Raw genomic sequence first — 18,781 nt, 5'->3', positions numbered from 1 at the left:
AATTGTGGCAACTGCCATTGAATGTTTAAATCATGAATGTGGATGTAGCAAGTGGGACAACCACACTGGTAATTCAAATGACGGCTATTCAAATAGGCAGTTATAAAATATGTTGGCGGTTCAAATTCACCAGGCTAAATCAGATGGTTAAGATTGTCTGATCAGTGATATTTTAGGCTATGCCCTGTGGATGGGGCTTACGATTTTGGTTGGTGTGCATTCACGAGGTACATACTAAAAAATGAGGCAGATCCAAAGCTCAAGTGGGCCACACCACAGGAAACAGTGGGAATTGAACGCACCTATCGGTAAAAACTTCTTGGGGGCCCTAGAAGTTTTGGATCAAGCTGATGTTTGTGTTTTCCCCTTCAGTATGTGTCATCATATTAACGGGTTGGATGACAAATAAACTATCTTGTGGGCCGTATGAAGAAAAAACCTGAAAAATCCTTTTAATGGTGGAAGTTTTACAGCCACTGTTTCTTGTGATGTGTGATACTTGAGCTTAGGGTCTGCCTCATTTTTGGGTTTGTCCTAAAATGTTCCAGTGAAATGGATGGACTGCATGGATATGTCACGTGTCCTAAAATATTCAGGTAAAACAGATGGACGGCATGGATATGTCACACACATCATGGTGGGGCCCAAAAATTCAAGACTGGTTTGAGGCGGAAATACTCATCTTTTGAAACGGGTTCAATAAGTAATGATGACTTATTTTCAAAGTATTTACTATGGAAATGAAAAATCAAACAGCCCCGTGGAATTGCCACTGCTGTGGGACCACGATTTTGTGTGCCTGGCATTCTGATTCAATGGGCTACCACGTGGGTGGGTTGTATCTTTTAGTCAATGCAATCAGACACTTATTTGATTATCAGCCTGCTAATCGGACCGAAGTCATGGCTTAGTGGTAGACTCTCTTTTAACACAGGTTATGGGTTGAGTGCACATGTGCAAGTGTGTGTGAAAAAGCAAAAAAGAAAAAATAAAAAATAAGAGTAGCCTGCTAATCTACGGCTAAAAATTGTTGTGCAGGAGAAAAGGAAAAAGAAGAAGTGGATGATCAACGGGCTCGTGATGAACATATGAATCATGGCCAACCCTGCCAGGGAGAAGATAAGCTCTGTATTCCTTATAAACTGTAGATCTTGAACATCTAGAAGAAACTGGCTTGGAAAGAGTTTTACTTCCGAAAGTGCAGATGCAAAGATTAGCAAAAAGCCCTACAAGAAAAGGGTGCAAGTGGGGCGGATGTCCATGTTGGATAAGGATGCAGGCCGAGTGGCCCAGTAATTTTGGCTAGCCTGGACCCCAACTGTTATCACTGCCACCCAAAATAATGGAACTGAAATCAGTTGTATTTTTGGACTTGTTCTCTACTAACTGTTTTTGTCTAATCCAGAGTCATATACTGGCTGGGTCTCTACAGGAACTGCTTCTTGGATTTCAACTGCGTGTCACGTGTTTTGCACTCCCAACTGTTGAACTGTGTTTGGTTTAGAACTGCCAGCTTCCTTCCTTCTCCTCTACAAATTATAATAATTTAATTATAGCATCATCATGGTGGTGGTGGTGGACTGACCCTGTTCGACTGGTCACGGACCAGGCCCTCCAAACAAGTGGACCTCTGATCGTTGGTGGGCTTAAATAGTGGGTCGGGCCTAAACAAATTTAGTGTCCACCAGCCCAATAACAATTTCCTAAGCACGTATGGCATGCATGCATGAACTTATTAGCGACGTCCAAAGCATAGTGGAATCATAGAATAAAACCCCTGACATTTGTCTAATTTCCATGGAATAAGGCCCATTCCCAACTCAAGTTAGAGATCATCTACCCTCACATCATGGGCCCACGTTCCATTTCCAGCAAAGGAGCTCTCTCCAGAAGGAAAATTTCTTCCTTCCGAAAATGCTCTCCCGAAATTCAATGCCCGCCTTCTATTTCTCCTACCCTTTTTGTCAAATCACACACTTTTCGCTAGAAAGCTTCCTTTCAGGCTCTAACAAATTTCCGGGGAAATAGAAACTTTAAATAATTTAAAAAAAAAAAAAAAAGAAACAAAAGGGTAATTTTCTTTCTCTTGATTTTCTTCTATTCAATTCAAATTCTTGGGTCTTTCCTTACTGATCAAAATTTTTTATATTATGACCTTTTAGTTTTATTTTTTTCGCATGGATCAATTTGGTATGTGAATGAATCGATGGAAGTTGCAACAGAGTCTGATGGATCTTTTCCAGCTATGGTACGATCTTGTTTATTAATTTCTTCTAATTTATATTTTAATTGATTCGTAAATACTATTTTAATTTCATATGACTCTCTCTCTCTCTCTCTCTCTCTCTCTCTCTCTCTCTCTCTCTCTCTCAAATTGGTGTCTCCATTTTTAATTTGTAGATATAACTCTCTCTCAAATTGGTCTCTTGTACAACTAGGGGTGCAAATGGATCCTCGACTTGACTCATTTTAATAACCTAGTTAGAAATTTGGCCCTAGACCCAACCCATTAAAATTCGGATTTGGAATATGTCCAAAAAAAAAAAAACAACACGGATCTACTTATTCAATGTGTCAGCTACATGAACCGATCCCCAGCTATCCATCTCATAAATGGTGTATAAAAACTAACAAGTGTTGTGTTTTTATAATAAAAATAAAATTCAAAAATAAAAGTTATTTTTAGTAAGTAAATAAATATATTAATTATTTAAATTTTGCATGAAAAAGTGTATATAGCTAGTCAGTAAGAGAAGGAATTTTTGCTTGTGCAATTATGGTTCAAATCTCCTTAAGGCTGTCCATGCTCATGCGCACGGTGTGGGCTCTAGGGCTGCTTGGGTGCTTTATTAGGCGCGCTTAACACTTAGCTCATTCGCATGGAATAAAAAGAGCCTTAGTCTTTTTGGCACATAGTTCAAACTTTTTGGGCCATGGTGTAACTTGAATTGAACTAAGGTCTACCTTGAAGTATTATTACCTTTGTGTTGACTGTGATATGATTGTACATGTGTCACGTATGTCACGTATTGCTCATGTGGAAACAATTTTAAACAATTGGATGACTTTTTCTGTCTAAAAGGATACAAAAATAACTACTATAGGACAAAGGCTCATGTCCTTTCATGGAAGATTTGCTGTGAACGGGTGTGGATGTCTTGAAGAGGTACATTGGTATCTTTTTAGGAAGAACTTCATGACCATTCAATTGCTATAAATCCTAAATACTATAATCCAGATAGAAATCACATTTTGTCCATTTTTCAAATAAACCATTTATTGTGAAGTACTCTCGAATATGATCCCTTGCTGTATTTATTCAAAACTTTTTAAAGGCATATCGGTGTTAAAACTAGAGATATATTCAACACTTAAATGTGCAAATTTTCGTGTTAAAATTCGGATTGAAAGTTCATTGTATCCTGAAGACAATTTATAGATTTCTTCTATTTGCACTTGCTGGAACTACCAGAAAAAGGGCAGCATATCTGTCTTAAGAAATTGACTATTCAAGTCGAGCCTTAAACCCAATAGATCTGATTGTCTCATTATCTTTTTCCTTTATCCTCTTTGTTCAAAACTGTTATTTTATTTAACATTTAAAACAGATTTAACTCTAGTCACAATGGATGCAATTCATTCCATTCAAGTTATGAACCAAGATTTTGTACGACTAGATCGTTTCGACGGTCAATTCTTCTCAAGATGGCAACAAAAGATGTTTTTCTTTCTAACAACTTTTAAGTTATCCTACATCCTTGATGATGGATTGCCTTCTTTGCCCGATCCAAAAGATGACGACTCAAAATAAGTGAAAGCGGAACGAAAGAAAAGGAAGGAGGATTATTTTTTGTGCAAATGTCATATCATAAACGCCCTATTTAATTTCATCTATAACTCATATCGTAAAACATCCTCTGCTAAAGACCTCTGAATAAAATTAGATTAAAAATATAAAATTGAAGAGGTCAGTACTAAAAAATTTCTAATCGATAATTATGTCCACTTCAAGTTTAAAAATGATCAGCCAATTCTCTCCTAAGTAACCGAACTTCAGAACTTGACTGATGAATTGAAGACTGGAGGTATAAATTTTCCTGATGAATTCCTGGTCGGTGTATTAATAGCAAAATTATCATCATCATGGTTTGATTATAAAAAGAAACTGAAACATGATGAGAAGAAGTACACTCTTGAAGGGCTTCAACGATATCTTCATATAGAAAAAAAAGTTCAGAAACCGAGACAAGAGAGAAAATGCTTCAAAAAATCATTCCAAAGCACATATAGTAGAAGAAGACAAGCCAAAATTTCAAAACTTGGTTTTGATTAGAGAAGTACACTCTTAAAGGGCTTCAATGACATCTTTGTATAGAATAATAGTTTCAAAACTCTAAATCCATTCTCCCAAAGAAAGATACAGAGTTTAAGAAAAGGGGAAGAAAAAGGGCAAGTGTCACTTCTGCAACAAGTCATGACACTACATAAAGGAATATCGACACAGGAAGAAACAATTGAAAGCTCAAGCTAATATTGCAGATGATCAACTTGTAGTAATGGTTATTGAAGCCAATGCAATAATATCCAATGGTGGATGGTGGCTAGATACTGGTGTAACCATTCACATATCGAAGGACCGAAATATCTTTAAGACCTATGAAGGTATTGCAAATGGACAAGAAGTGAAGATGGGTAATAACATTTGTGCGAATGTTGTTGGGAAAGGAACAATGGAGCTTCAATTTATATCAGACAAAAGACTGACACTAACAAATATATTACATGTCCCTAACATGTCTAAAAATCTAGATTTTCCCAATAAGAAATGATTTAAAATAGTGTTTGAGTCTAATAAGTTGGTTATCACCAAGAATGATATGTTTGTAGGTAAAGGATATTCGTGTAATGATATGATTAAATTGAATATCAATAATAATAAAGATGTTTTCGTTTATATAGTCGATTTTGTTTCTTTACGGCATGCTAGAGTAGTCATGTTAATTATCATTCAATGAAAAGAATGATGATCGTAGGACTTATACCAAAACATGGAATAAAACAAGAAGGGAAATATGATGTATGTGCCCATTCTAAAATAACCAGAAAACCATTTGCAAATGGTATGAGAAAATCACAACCCTTATAGTTAATTCATTCCGATATCTGTGATTTAAATAACATCTTATATTTTATCACATTTATCGATGATTTCACTAGATTTTCATATGTATACTTGATAAAATTTAAAGATGAGGCCTTTGAAATGTTTAAGATTTATAAGGCTAAAGTGGAAAAACAGCTAAATGTAAAGATTGAAGCCCTTAGAAGTGATAGAGTGTATAAGTACTCTTCTAATGAATTCAACGACTTCTGTGAATCAAATGGTATAATCCATGAATTTACTGCTCCTTACACACTTCAACAAAATAGTTTAGCGGAACGCAAAAATAGGACATTAGTTGAGATGATTAACTGTATAATATTAAATTCTGGATTACCATTAAATTTGTGGGAGGGAAACATTGTTAACAGCAAACCGTATACTAAATGCTATTCTACACAAAAAATTGGATGTCTCCCCATATGAATTGTGGAAAAAGAAGAAACTTAATCTTTATTACTACAAAGTATGAGGAAGTATAAAAGAAGTTAGGATAATTGATTCTAAAAGAGCAAAATTAGGTCCTAAAGGAATCAGGTGTGCCTTTGTAGGTTATGGGATCTATAGTCTCGTACATAGATTTATGGTTTTAGAACAATCTACTTTTGCTAACAAAAACATGATTATAAAGTATAGGGATGCTATATTTTTTGAAAATATGATATATAAAGACTATATGAATAATCATACAAAAATGCATGTTGATGAAAATATAATAGAACCAATGAATGAAAAACCTAGCTATATTAATGATAAATCTAACACTCATCCAGAAGGAAATGAACCAAAGAGATCGAAAAGTGCAAGAAAATGAACATATTTTGGCCCAGATTTCTATATGTTCCTTATAAAAGGGGATATAAATGAAATAATAAAGGAAATTACTCTACCACTAAGTATTGAAAGTGATTCTTCAACACTTAGTGAAGCTCTCTCATCTCCTGATGTACAGTTTTAGAGGGAAGCCATCGATGATTAAATGAATTCCATACTCTCTAATAATACTTGGTGTTTGGTCAATCTTCCACCAGGTTCAAAGCCTATAGGATGTAAGTGGATTTTCAAAAGAAAGTTCAATCATGATGGAACCATAAATAAGTTTAATGCTCGGTTGGTAGCTAAAGGCTTTAGAAAAATGGAAAGTATCGATTTTTTGATACATATGCTCCTGTTGTTCGTATATCTACAATTAGGACTTTAATTACTTTTGTAGCAATTCACCACTTAGTAATCCATCAAATGGATGTCAAAACGACATTCTTAAATGGTGATCTAGATGAGGAAGTCTATATGGAACAACCTGAAGGGTTTATTCAACTTGGGCAAGAGAAGAAAATGTGTAAACTGATCAAATCTCTCTATGGGCTCAAGCAAGCTCCTAAGCAATGTTAAGAAGTTTGACCAAGTAGTTTAATCTAATGGTTTTAGAGTACTAAGCAGATAAATGCATATATATTGAAGGTCAAATCATTATTTGCTTGTATGTAGATGATATGCTAATATTTGGACCAAATGTGGATTGTATGAAAGAAATTAAAAAGTTTCGAGTACTAACTTCGACATGAAAGATATGGGTAAGCTGATATAATATTAGGTATTAAGATTTATAATTTTATTGATAGAATATCCTTAACAAAATCTCATTATCTAGAGAAAGTGTTAAAGAAGTTTAATCACTATGATGGTAAACCAGTTTCAACCCCATTTGATCCAAATATTAAATTAGTTTAAAAATACTGGTAGGTGTAAAGCACAACAAGAATATGCTAGTGTTATTAGGAGTTTAATGTATGCAATGAATTGCACTAGACCTGATATAACATTCACTATAGGAATGCTAAGCAGGTATACCGGTAATCTAGGACAAGTACACTGGAATGCAATATCGAGAGTTTTGAAGTATCTAAAATGAACCATATATTAATACGTATACACTAAAGTAAATGTTCAAATCCATAAAATACTTTTATTTGTGCACCTATTTATACTGATATGTCATTCGTTCTAGTATTTGGTTTTATTTTTTAAATTATAGGGGATTGTTGTGTTCTTACAATAAAAATAAATTTCAAAAATAAAAGTTATTTTTAATAAGTAAATAAATATATTAATTATTTAAATTTTTCATAGAAAGTGTATGTAGCCAGTCGTTAAGAGAAGGGGTTTTTCCTTTTGCAACTAGGGTTCAAATCTCCTCAAGCGCTCGTGCGCGTGGCGTGGGCTGCAGAGCTGCTTGGGCGCTTTATTAGGCGTAGTTAACACTTCGCTCGTTCGCATGGAGCAAAATGAGCCTTAGTCTTTTTGGCACGTTGTTCAAACTTTTTGTGCTATGGTGCAACTTGAATTGAACTAGGGTCTACCTTGAAGTATTATTACCTTTGTGTTGATTGAGAGTAATTGTAACATGGTTGTATATGTGGCACCTATGCCACATGTCGCTCATGTGGAGACAACTTTAAATTGTTGGATGACTTTTTCTGTTTAAAGGATCCAAAAATAACTACCATAGGATAAAAGGGTCATGTCCTTTCATGGAAGAATGTTGTTTACTATGAATGGGTGTGGATGTCTTGAAGAGGTATATTGGTATCATTTCAGGAAGAACTCCATGACCATTTAAGAGTAGCGTCCACTCCTCCCTCTATTTTTTATTTTATTTTTTATGTTTTGGAATGTGGTGTGTGTGCACGTGTGTGCATGGGTGTGTGTGTGAAGCCAGCCCAAAGGGCCACACTTGGACTATTTGGATGGCATACAAATATTTTGGTGGGGCCCACTATCAATGGGTCCCACATGAAGTCTATAATAATCTAGTTTTGTATATTTTCTCCTATACATCCACACCATTAATCATGTCATTATCATCATTATAATTATTTTCTTCAACAATCATATTATCTTCATCATCAACACCATCTCCACCATACATAAATACAAGGAAAACAAAATAAGAATGAGTGAGGTGGGTGTACTCGCCTTAATAGATTAGATGAATGGTTGAGATGGATGGAAGGGATGGGATTGATGGCCCACCGAGATCACCTCTCTCTCTCTCTCTCTCTCTCTCTCTCTCTCTCTCTCTCTTTCTCTGTTCACACCCCAAGTATAGGGTTGTGATGTAGTAATAAACTCGGTAAGACCGAGGTCGAATCCACAGGAACTGAAACCTGTATGTATTCTGAAAATAACCAGAACTAGAACTAGAATGAGATGAAATCTAAACCACGTGAATATGAGGGAATAATGGTGAAAATATTAATCTAAAAACTAGTAAAAAGAGGTAGGGAACTAGGGTGCCGAGGATCCACTTGTAGCAATCAGGGAGATCTACGCTTGATTCAAGAACACAACTGGACTTAGAGTCCCATCTTCATCCATTTGGAAGATATTACATTAAAAATCAATATGAACTTCCTTTTAATCTAGTTTTCAAGAGATGATAGGTATGAGAATTAGAATTGATTCCATCACAAAACCATGCCCATGAGACAAAGCAAACAACAGAATTTAACCAATCCACATCCAATCTGAGAGAGTTATGAACGTTAGGAAGGGTTTCGTCATCCAACCATGCTCGTGAGACGATGGTGAACAATAGGGCTTCCTAATTGCATAATCACAATAATGAAAAGGAAATACTCAAAGCCATCATAGATCTATTGTAATTTAAGTCACAACAAACCATTAAAAACTAAAAGTATTCCTTAAAATCAAACCAAGATCAACATTAATTTAGTAGTGAATCAAAGCCATAGAGTCTTCCCATCATGCCACAAGCTTCACCTCTTAGCCTTAGCTAAGAGGTTTAGCCCGCCATGATGCGGCTGGAACTCTCCAAAAACATAAGGAAAACAAAACAAAAAAAAAAGAAAAATAAAAGAAAAGGACAACTCTCAATCTCTCTCTTGCAAACGTCCCAAGCAATTGGATATCTTCTCCCTCTCCCTTTCTCTTCCTTTTATAGACTGATACAGTCGGTGGAATGGCTGAGCGTCGATCGGTGGATTTTTTGCATTAACGATGTGTAGCGAAGTCATGTTACGTAACAGGGAACTCCCCTGCGTAAGTTCTGTTACGCAGTTAAGAAGATGAGCAGAAAATAGCCCACTTTCCTTGCTTCCTTTCCAAACAGATAACGTCACTTATGACGTTTTTGGGCGGACTACACAATGGACGGTCCAGATCTTCCATAAGATCAACTATGATCGTGCATTGATAGAAAAAAATGGCCAGCGTCCGGCGCAAAAACAGGGCCTGCGAAAGCCTCTTGCGCTGTGACGTTGGTGGGGCCCTCTTCACTTTCGTTTTGAGAAATCCACGCCGTCCACTGAATTCTAATTGAAATTTCGGTTGGGAAAGGGTATTTTTGGCCATCTTTTGATGCAGCCCACAGAATTTGTAAAGCCACCGTCCGTCTTCCGTTTGAGCGGCTGGGATCCCATCCTTTTTTGTTTCCTCAAATTTCGTCACCTACGCCTTCGTAAGATGGGTCGTGGGATTCTAATGGATGGTCTAGATTCATCATCTGGACCACAATGGTGGCCCACAATGTTCACCCTAAAATCTCTGTGCGAACGCTGGAAATGGAAGTTTCCTTGTATTTTTTGCATTCCGTCGGTCAAAGGTGTTTTGACCGACATAGCATTTACAGTGCACCGCTAGTGCACATGTGCACTATGCACATGCCACACAAGTTGGGGTCCACTGTGATGTGTATCAAAAATCCTCTCCATCCATTCATTTCTCCGCAAAATTTAACGTATTGAGGCCAAAATTGAAGCATTTCCAGATGCAAGGCGGGCCCCAAATTAGGATTTTATGGTATGATTTGTTTGTTGGGCCACTTCCAAAAGGATCCAATAGATTAAATTTTATTTGTATGGTTAATTTATGGTCCTCAGTTCATATATGAAGTTTCGAACTGAACAGATGGTGGGAACCCTGTGATCTTGCATTTTGGGTGATTTTCGGGCCCGTTTAACATGAGTGGCCTGATTTTCTCGAATCTCTGGCTTATAATTTCTTTGATCTTGGACTCCTTGAGTCCATCCCTTGCCTTGGTGACTTTAGAGCATCAAATCCATGCTTTTAGTACCCCTTTTCAGTCCAGACTCTTAAATTCAACTTGCATCATAAACACGATTAAAATAAGGCGTTAACTGGTATCATGCTCATAAAATCAGGTAATAACTGGGGTCTAATATGCAATATTTGACCCTCAAACACACACTCTCTCCTTATTGTAGAAAATGGTGAAAATGCTAAGGGATGTAGGACTATTTGTAGAGAAATGGATAAATATGTGGTTAGGTTAGGTTAATGTGATTAATGTTAGCTTAGGCTAGGATTATGAAAATTTGTGCATGATTAAGAATTAATAGTGGATTAAAGGGGCATGGTGTGATGATGTCATGCATAGGATATGTTATGGAGAAGAGTTGACTTTGGGGTGCACATGAGAAAGGGATGGGTATGCGTGTGTGACATCACACACATGGGTAGAGATTCTCTCACCCATGTGTGGTATGGTGTATGTGTGGGAGCATGTATTGTGCACATGTGTGGAATGTAATATATGGCGCCATACGCACATGATACACTAACGATTCTTCGGGGTGTATCTTACTAACGGAGCGTCGTACAGATGCACGGGTAGTACATCCGTGAACGCGGCGATGGGGCAGTCGATATGAAGTATGTTTCGAAGTCTTGTGGTTCCAGTTAGTTGGGTGTGCACTATGCATGACTAGTCCAGGTCTGGCCAAAGGCGTCGATCATCATGCACATAGGCATAGAAAATTGTACGGAATAGATGGGGTGGTCATCATGGTATCGGTTTTTGTTATTTATGGTCGTATTATGAGGGGTGTACTATAAAGGGTTCTTTCGAGCATTTGAATTGTACATGTAGACATTACTGGGTTTTATTTCGGAAGGTGAATCTCATCTACTAACCAATCGGTCGTACTTATAAGCTGGATTGGGTATTACACTTAGACTTGTAGACCTATCGATGGAACTATTAAACGCAAACTCAGCTATAGGTAGTATGGTGTCGCATGTTCTGGTGTGCCCTATATCCCTTATAGAGGAAAACTCATCTGGTAGATCATCAGGAAAGACATCACGAAACTCATCCACTACCGGAATGGCCTCAGTGGGTAATTCTACACTAGCCTCTAATGTACTCTCTCTAGCCACAAGGCCGTATATGTTGTACCACTCAAAATAGTGGTCTTGATGTCCCTCATGGGGTGGGTGCACGGGTGCATGCCCATAACTAATTCCTTGGCCACCTTCATTCATTGGTCTATCCTCCTGGCCACTTGCTTGAGATTGAGCATCTTTCCCAATGGTGGGGTTTGTCCTGGCGGAGGTCTCTAGTTGGGTAATACGCACATCAAGTTGTTCAAAGCATTGATTTATATATTGTTCCCAATGCTTACCCAAAGACCCAAACTGCTGGGTCGGCTTGTTTATTGACTCTTGTAATTGCTCTATGTTTAGTGTAGGGTGCAAATCAAAACCACGACCCGTACGTATGAGTATACAACTACTAACTCCACCTAAGGACCTTCTACTACGACTATATGAAACTAAATGAGATTAAATAATCCTATGAGACTCTATATGAGAGAAACTAAACAATGCTACCAAAATCCAGTAATATAGTTGTCAAAATATAAGAAAGTTTATAAAAAAGCAACCTAGTTTCTAAAAACGAAAAAGGAAAGTTTTTAAAAAATAAATTAGGAAAGTTTCTAAAAAAGTAACTTAGTTTCTAAAAACGAAAAAGGAAGGTTTCTAAAAACAAATTATGAAAGTTTCTTAACCTAGAAAAAGGAAAGTTTCTAAAAAAAAAACAACTAAGAAAGCAGCCTAGTTTCAAAAAGTAAAAAAAAAAAAAGAGAGGAAAGTTTCTAAAAATAGAAAGTAAGTTAGTTTCTAAAAAAAAGAAAAAGGAAAGTAAACTAGTTTCTAAAAAAGAAAAAGGAAAGGAAATTAGTTTCTAAAAACAGATTAAGAAAGTTTTTAAAAACAAATTAGGAAAGTTTCTATCCTATAATTAGAAAGTAAATTAGTTTCTAAAAACAAAACAAAAAAATGAAAGTTTCTAAACCTAGAATAGAAAGCTAAATTAATTTCTAAAATAATTTAAATAAGGGAATAACAGAAAGTTACCATAATGTGAATTGCTAACTTTCTGATTACAGAAATTTCAGCAGCTTATATCAGGAATTACGGACCTCTAAACATCTATATAAGATAAGACTGGATGCATGATGGACATAAACAAACTAACCCTAAACATGTAATGCATTCCCCTATAAGAACCCTAGGCTTTGATACCAAATTTGATGTAGGACATAAAATTCAAATATGATGTGGAAGATTTTCGGGCTTTAGATCACACTAGTTCAAAAACAATTACACAAAATTTCACATCTCACACAAAAGTTCAAACACTCAATCAAGGGGAATCTTATGTGGATTCAGGCCTAACATGCTAGGGCCGGATCAATCAAAATTATAGACCAAACGAGAATCAAATGAGGGTAAATTCATTCACACATGCACAAAAATAATTCTCTCAATCTAAGGGATTTAGAAATTTCAATTCGGGGAACCCTAATGTTGAAGAAATGGCATAAAATTGAGGATTTGAATAATTTAGAGTTAGATTTAAGGATTTTGGGTGAAAGAGGAGTGAAAGAGAGAAGAGAAATGAATCAGAGAAGTACCACATGAATGGACAACAGTAATGGCTCAGACGCACGTGTGTGTGACCTTCGCCGCACGTGTGGGGTCCATTATTCAGAAAAAGGGCTAGCTTGGCCTAGTCGGCTAGGGGTGGACTCCAAAACCTCCAAATATCAGCTTGATCCGATGCATGATTTGTGCGTGGTGCTCCGCCGAAGTTTCAGCCCTTCTACAGGGCCAGATTCTGGAAATCTGTTGTAGAGAGAAAAACAGCTGTAATAGAAGATGGATTTGAAGCGTAAATGATTGTAGGAGAAGAGAAATATGGATGAAAGATGATGGGGGCGAATTGGGATAGATGTGGCTTTGCACCACGGTAGTTAGTCCTTCGATGAAGGGAGGGCTTCGCACCCAATTAGATTTCCACAACTCAAGAACTCAGCGGAGTAGAAAAATACAGAATTTTTATTAAACTTCAATGGAAAAATAAAAAAAAAAACCCTACAAGGGGTGCCTATTTATAGGAAAATCCTATATCCTAAAACTCACGCCATGTGCGTAACCTATTACTTGGCGATGAAGTAAACGAAAATAAAAACTAATAAAGGAAATCTAAATCGTCCATGATATTCTAAATAATATTAATAAGCAAAACCTAAAATATGAAATTAATCAGACTATTGGGCCACGATCATGAGATCTTATGATGGACTTTACTTGACTATCGGACCCACTCTAATGAACCAAAACTCCGTCTTCTAATTAGGAGGCCCTCTCTAGACGTCGTCATCGATCAAGATCGATGGTGGGCCCTCCTTCTCCTTACATACGTGCATTGGAAGGGGGGGGGCGGGGGTTCAGATGTCCCCATCACATTGCTATCCCAAGTAGGCTAGATAAGAAAACTGCTCTAGAGCTTTTGAATCCCCTAAAATCCTATGTATCATACAAAGTAGAGACCCCACTTTCGTGTGGACAGATAAAGGTGCCTAACCCCTTCCTTCTCCAACATTGTGGTCCCTTACTCGGAATCTGCAGGTCACAAATTAGTAGTAGGAGTTAGTGCACAATAGGGAGTCTTCGGATTCCCTAATCTTTACAATCCCGCGGGGTTTGGCTGACTATGGAATTCCGAGTGAAATTGGCTAGTGACAACTCCAAATCCAGTGCATCATATAGATGAGTCAACCCACTGACAAACAAGCCCGCACAAAGCAAGTCAAACTAGACTAGGCGAGTTGGTAGAGGAACCCGACCCACCAACGCAAGTGAGGAGAACCCACACAAAGCCCCCCAAGAGAAATCCAGAAAAGAGGCCCTGTGGGAGTGGACCTAGAGTTCATAGACCCATCTGGGACCAATCCATCCAATGGCCCGGATGCAATACGCATTTAGGTTCCTGTGTAGAAACTCCACAACTTTATTCCACATCTCCTTCACAACATTTTCACTTCATCCATACTCTATAATACATGAAAACATAACATTTGAACCAATCTTCAATTAAAAAAAAAAAAAGAACTTGACGCATGGGAAGTGAAACCGCTTTATAAAGCCCATGATATATAAATATGATTTCAGCAGAGTATATTTTTGCAATTTTATATCATTTACTCGTCACAATCTCTCTCTCTTCATTTTTTGAATAGGAAATGATTAATGCCAATTGTTCTACCCATACATATTAACTAGCCATCATCTTGAATTATAGGTCATGTACTATTAGTTCCATTGTTACAAAGATTGACCCAATTTAATTTGCTTTTGTGAGTCTCATTTCTACATAATCAAGCAATTCAAGTATAAACTGAATTCCTATGACCAAGCTGCTACTACGCCAATCCAATCTCCATAACAAAATGTTAGAATTTTAATCTTGCCCCTTGGACTGTCGTCCTATCATTAGGTCTGGTGCATGATATCAATACTGTTGGATGAAACTATCTCCCCATGTTTTGAATATCTTATGATCAAACCTTAAGTTGCAGTACCACTTTCTTGAGTTCAAACATAGCGAAAACAAGGAACTCACATGAGGACCATTACAACAAGACCTCATCTGCTTGTTGTCTTTGGGAAATTCTTCTATGAAAAACCACTTGTTTGTCTTGTGAGAGTTTGGATAATCCTTATAGCAGGTTAACTCAGTAGGTTCGAGAACCATTTAATGATTGAGCCTGGGAAGGGGATTCTTTAATCATTTCCCCCCCTCCGGGTGGTGGTGGCAAGCCAGGGGTATGCACTGCTATCCATGACCCGGTCTGGTGCTCAACTTTGTCAGATGGTGCCTTGTTTTCTTCTTTGCCGCTGATAATCACCCCACTCTGCTGGGGTTGGGTTTGCACGGCCAAGATCGGTTGTTGTGTGTGGCAAATTGCGCCATCAGCACATTTGTTTGAATACCAACTCCAGTAAAATAACCAGCATGTATTGAAACTCATCATCATGCTTTTTCTATTCAGATTATTAGAATCATTATGACGTGTTTGGCTCGGGTCATGAGAAAAATAATGTATGATTATTGGAGTCCTTTTCTAGTTGACTTTCCAAAAATCATGAAATGATACTCATGGAGATATGCAAGAGCTCTATCTTTCTAATTTTGGAAATTCTACTAAGAAGTAGAAATTCTAAAATCATGAAATATTTTTACCTGCTCCTGAAATAGCCATGAGCCAAATGCAACTCATGAGTAATAACAAATGCTTGGAAGAAAATCTCTTTGGCCTATATTTCTATTGAATTTAGACCATTGTTGTATTATCTCCTCTTGGTGCGGTTTGGATTGGTGGAAATAAAAAATAACTAAGGAAATGAAATCAATTTCCTGAAATGTGATGGTTTCCCTTGCTTATGAAAGGCAGGGGTATTGAGGAAATCGATTTCCTTTTTGCAAATTTCCTCATATTTCCTCTGTAAAGGGCCACTTCTGTTTCCATTCTTGGACACAATCTAGGAGATTTTAGGACATGTTCTGTCCACTGTAAGCCCGATCAGATTAATGGTCTGATCACCTAATGCCGGGTCCACTTGTATGGAATCTGGCTCCCAAAAAAAGCTCAATTTTTCCAAGGGCATGGGATCCAATTACTCTTTAGAATATGAAAGAAAAGTTACAAACATCACACACCCTCACAACACATGAATTGATGGAAAACCGAAGTCTTCTTTTGCATTCCAAATTGCTTCTCTAACATGGTCATGGAAATTCCTCAGGAACCACAATTAACGGCTAGGAGAAAATGCAGGCCTCGCCCATTGCACACTTGTGCAGTCGCCCTTCTAAGCATAGCCCACAAGGCCTACCAAAAAGCAGAGCAGTTTCATGGTCCCATAGGCTCCCTTGCAAGGAGACTGGCCTCACTTGCCAGCCCCATTACCTGCCTCATTCTACATCAGTGGCTACTAATCCTCTCCTTCGTCGACAACCAAATCATATACCTCGAAAATACAGCTGAGACCATTTTCCCGCCCTCCAGGCATGTGTTTGACAAGATTGACAGCCTGGTTGATATTTCTGAGGCCCTTCCGAGAAGATTTGATGACGCCGTGGTCCATTTTCCTATAATGCGACACAATGTACCCACTCTCAACTGGGTCGCAACTTATCTGAGTATGGTACTCAACTTCTTAATCTTAACGGTTGGGGATTGGTCTTTTAATGGTACGAAGGAGAAGGAGATTCTCGTTGATGTGAATTGTGGTGAACCTGTACATGAAACAGCACCAGAGAAACCACATGATCCAAAAGGAGCTGAAGTTATCCAAAAACAAAACACCATTGAGAAGTCGATGATTGCTGGTGATAATCAATGTGTTGAAGCCAAGGTTCGGAAGAAGAAAAAGAAGAAGCCCCGGGCTTGCGACATCGAAGACATGAAGGAAGTTGAAAGCAAGTGCAAAGCGATCTTGGGTGTGGTAGAGAATATGGGTAAGGTGGAAGAAGGTGGTAAAAATGGTCAGGACAAGTCCGCATTTTTCATTCACGAATCACATGCAAAGGGCCGTGAGAAGCCAGTGGCCCACATCCATGAACCGGATACACGTGGGGCCAGGCACATATCGGGGCATGTGGATGATCCGATTCTAGAGCTCTTTGAGGCAGGGTGGCACATCAAGTGAAAGTGTAGATTTGTGGTGTCTACTTTGAGACATTGTGTGTGGTTTGGTCCATGTATAGAGCTTTTGTTTTCTTCTTCGCAAATATTTGGGCACGTTTGGTTGCTCATTTGAACTGAATTGTAATTCATTAAACTCTTGTAGAGGAAATAAGAAAAGTGTTGGTGACATTTTAATTCATCATGGCACCAAACCCCTAACCAAAAATCCCTGCATTTCAAGTTGGACTTGAAATGGTGATTTATGCATAGAGTTGGGTAGGTCATTTACTCTATTGGATTGCATAATTGCAATTCAATTCAATTGGACATCCAAACACCACAAAATTTAGTGTATGCTGTTACATTTGGTTTTTGGACATGGGTTTTTCAAAACACTTATTTTCCTGTTCATCTCATTCTATTTAATCGTAATCATGTATTAGAGAATTCTTTTGGTAGGGATTAAAAATATAGCCAACAATTTACAAAAACTATGATCTGTATTATATGATTGTATTAACTAAAACTAGGGGTGTGGCTCGTGCTATGCATGTGGTGTGAAGAGGGGACAGATAGAGAGAAAAGGAGAGAGATTCAAAGGGGAGAGAGAGAAATGGATGAAAAGGTGGGCTACACATAGGTGTGTTTTGGGGGAATGGTGGAGGACCCATCTTCACTATTTCACTTGTTGTCACCTACTTGAGTCCTAATCTACTTAATATTTAGGCTAACGTTGTAACATGAGCCGGAGCATCTTAAGTTTCTTGTTTATCGAAAAAATCTCATTATTGGCTCGTTCTTCATCGAACCATATGTACTATCTACTAATATGACCGAAAGCATTGTTAAAAGACTTCGTAGAGAAAGTTTTATTGAAAACGTTAGGAAACATCGGAAAAACAACAAACACAACATATTTACAAAGTGGATGTCACATGGTCATTAGAGTGGGCCCCTCAAAGGTTGGTGCGAAGTGAAAGGAGTTGAGTGCAATCTATGTATTCCCTTGTGTGGTTAAATCCCAGCCGTTTCCTACCTGACAGCTACATTCTTATAATGAATTTATATTCTCTTAACCAACATTGTGAAAACTAATTGTGAGGGTAAAAATGTCCAAAACTATTGGTGTTATATAAAGTAGAGACGAGATGAACTCATTTTTAAGTGGCAGCCCATTATTAGGCGTGTCAACCGGCTAGGTTAGGCCAAGCTTTGTGCTTGTTAGGCGTGTCAACAGGCGTTTCCTAACAGGCTAGGTTAAAATTTGAAATTTTTTTAAAAAAAAATTAAATTAATGGCTAGGTGGGCTGATGGGTTTTTGAACTGCTAAATCCAAGCTCAGCCCACTCAAGGGACGGGCTCATGTTTTAAGCTTGAGCCCAGCTCCCAAGCCTGTTACTCCAGCCCAAGCCTGCCGAAGGTGAGCCAGGAGGGAAGCTCGTCAGGCCAGCCCGGGCCGTTGACAGCCCTACTGTTTATTTATTTAAGGGAATGATCCAGCTTGTAGCATATGCATCCAACTTTAACATCAGGTGTGTATAATATTCACCATCTGATCACAACTGAAAGGTAGTGATGAGAGGGCCCTCTATCTATAAACATGCTTGGGTGACCTGACTCCTCTCTAGCAGGTGAGTGATTCCTATCACCATCTACGCTTGATTGTTCACAACGGGACGGATGGATAGCTTGTGTACTGAATTTATATTGTTTTCTTTGGAAAGTCGTTTGGAATTAAAGGTTTTAATGCATTGGACATTTTTAGTGCACTGATGTAGCCCATGGTTCAGTAATGCAGATGCATCGATCTGATGGACCC

At 37.9% G+C, this 18,781-nt stretch overlaps 1 protein-coding gene across 1 annotated transcript; it reads left to right on the top strand.

Moving 5' to 3' along the window:
- Positions 1-1,039: 1,039 nt before the first annotated feature.
- Positions 1,040-17,157, top strand: LOC131239996 (uncharacterized). The gene is made up of 2 exons (XM_058237968.1): positions 1,040-2,248; positions 16,079-17,157. Exons 1-2 carry the CDS (start codon positions 2,207-2,209, stop codon positions 16,982-16,984), a joined length of 948 nt encoding a protein of 315 aa, XP_058093951.1. The 5' UTR covers positions 1,040-2,206; the 3' UTR covers positions 16,985-17,157.
- Positions 17,158-18,781: the final 1,624 nt, after the last annotated feature.

Source organism: Magnolia sinica, chromosome 3, assembly GCF_029962835.1.
Source record: "Magnolia sinica isolate HGM2019 chromosome 3, MsV1, whole genome shotgun sequence".
NCBI classification, from domain to species: Eukaryota; Viridiplantae; Streptophyta; class Magnoliopsida; order Magnoliales; family Magnoliaceae; genus Magnolia; species Magnolia sinica.
This window is presented reverse-complemented; position numbering and strand designations above follow the sequence as displayed.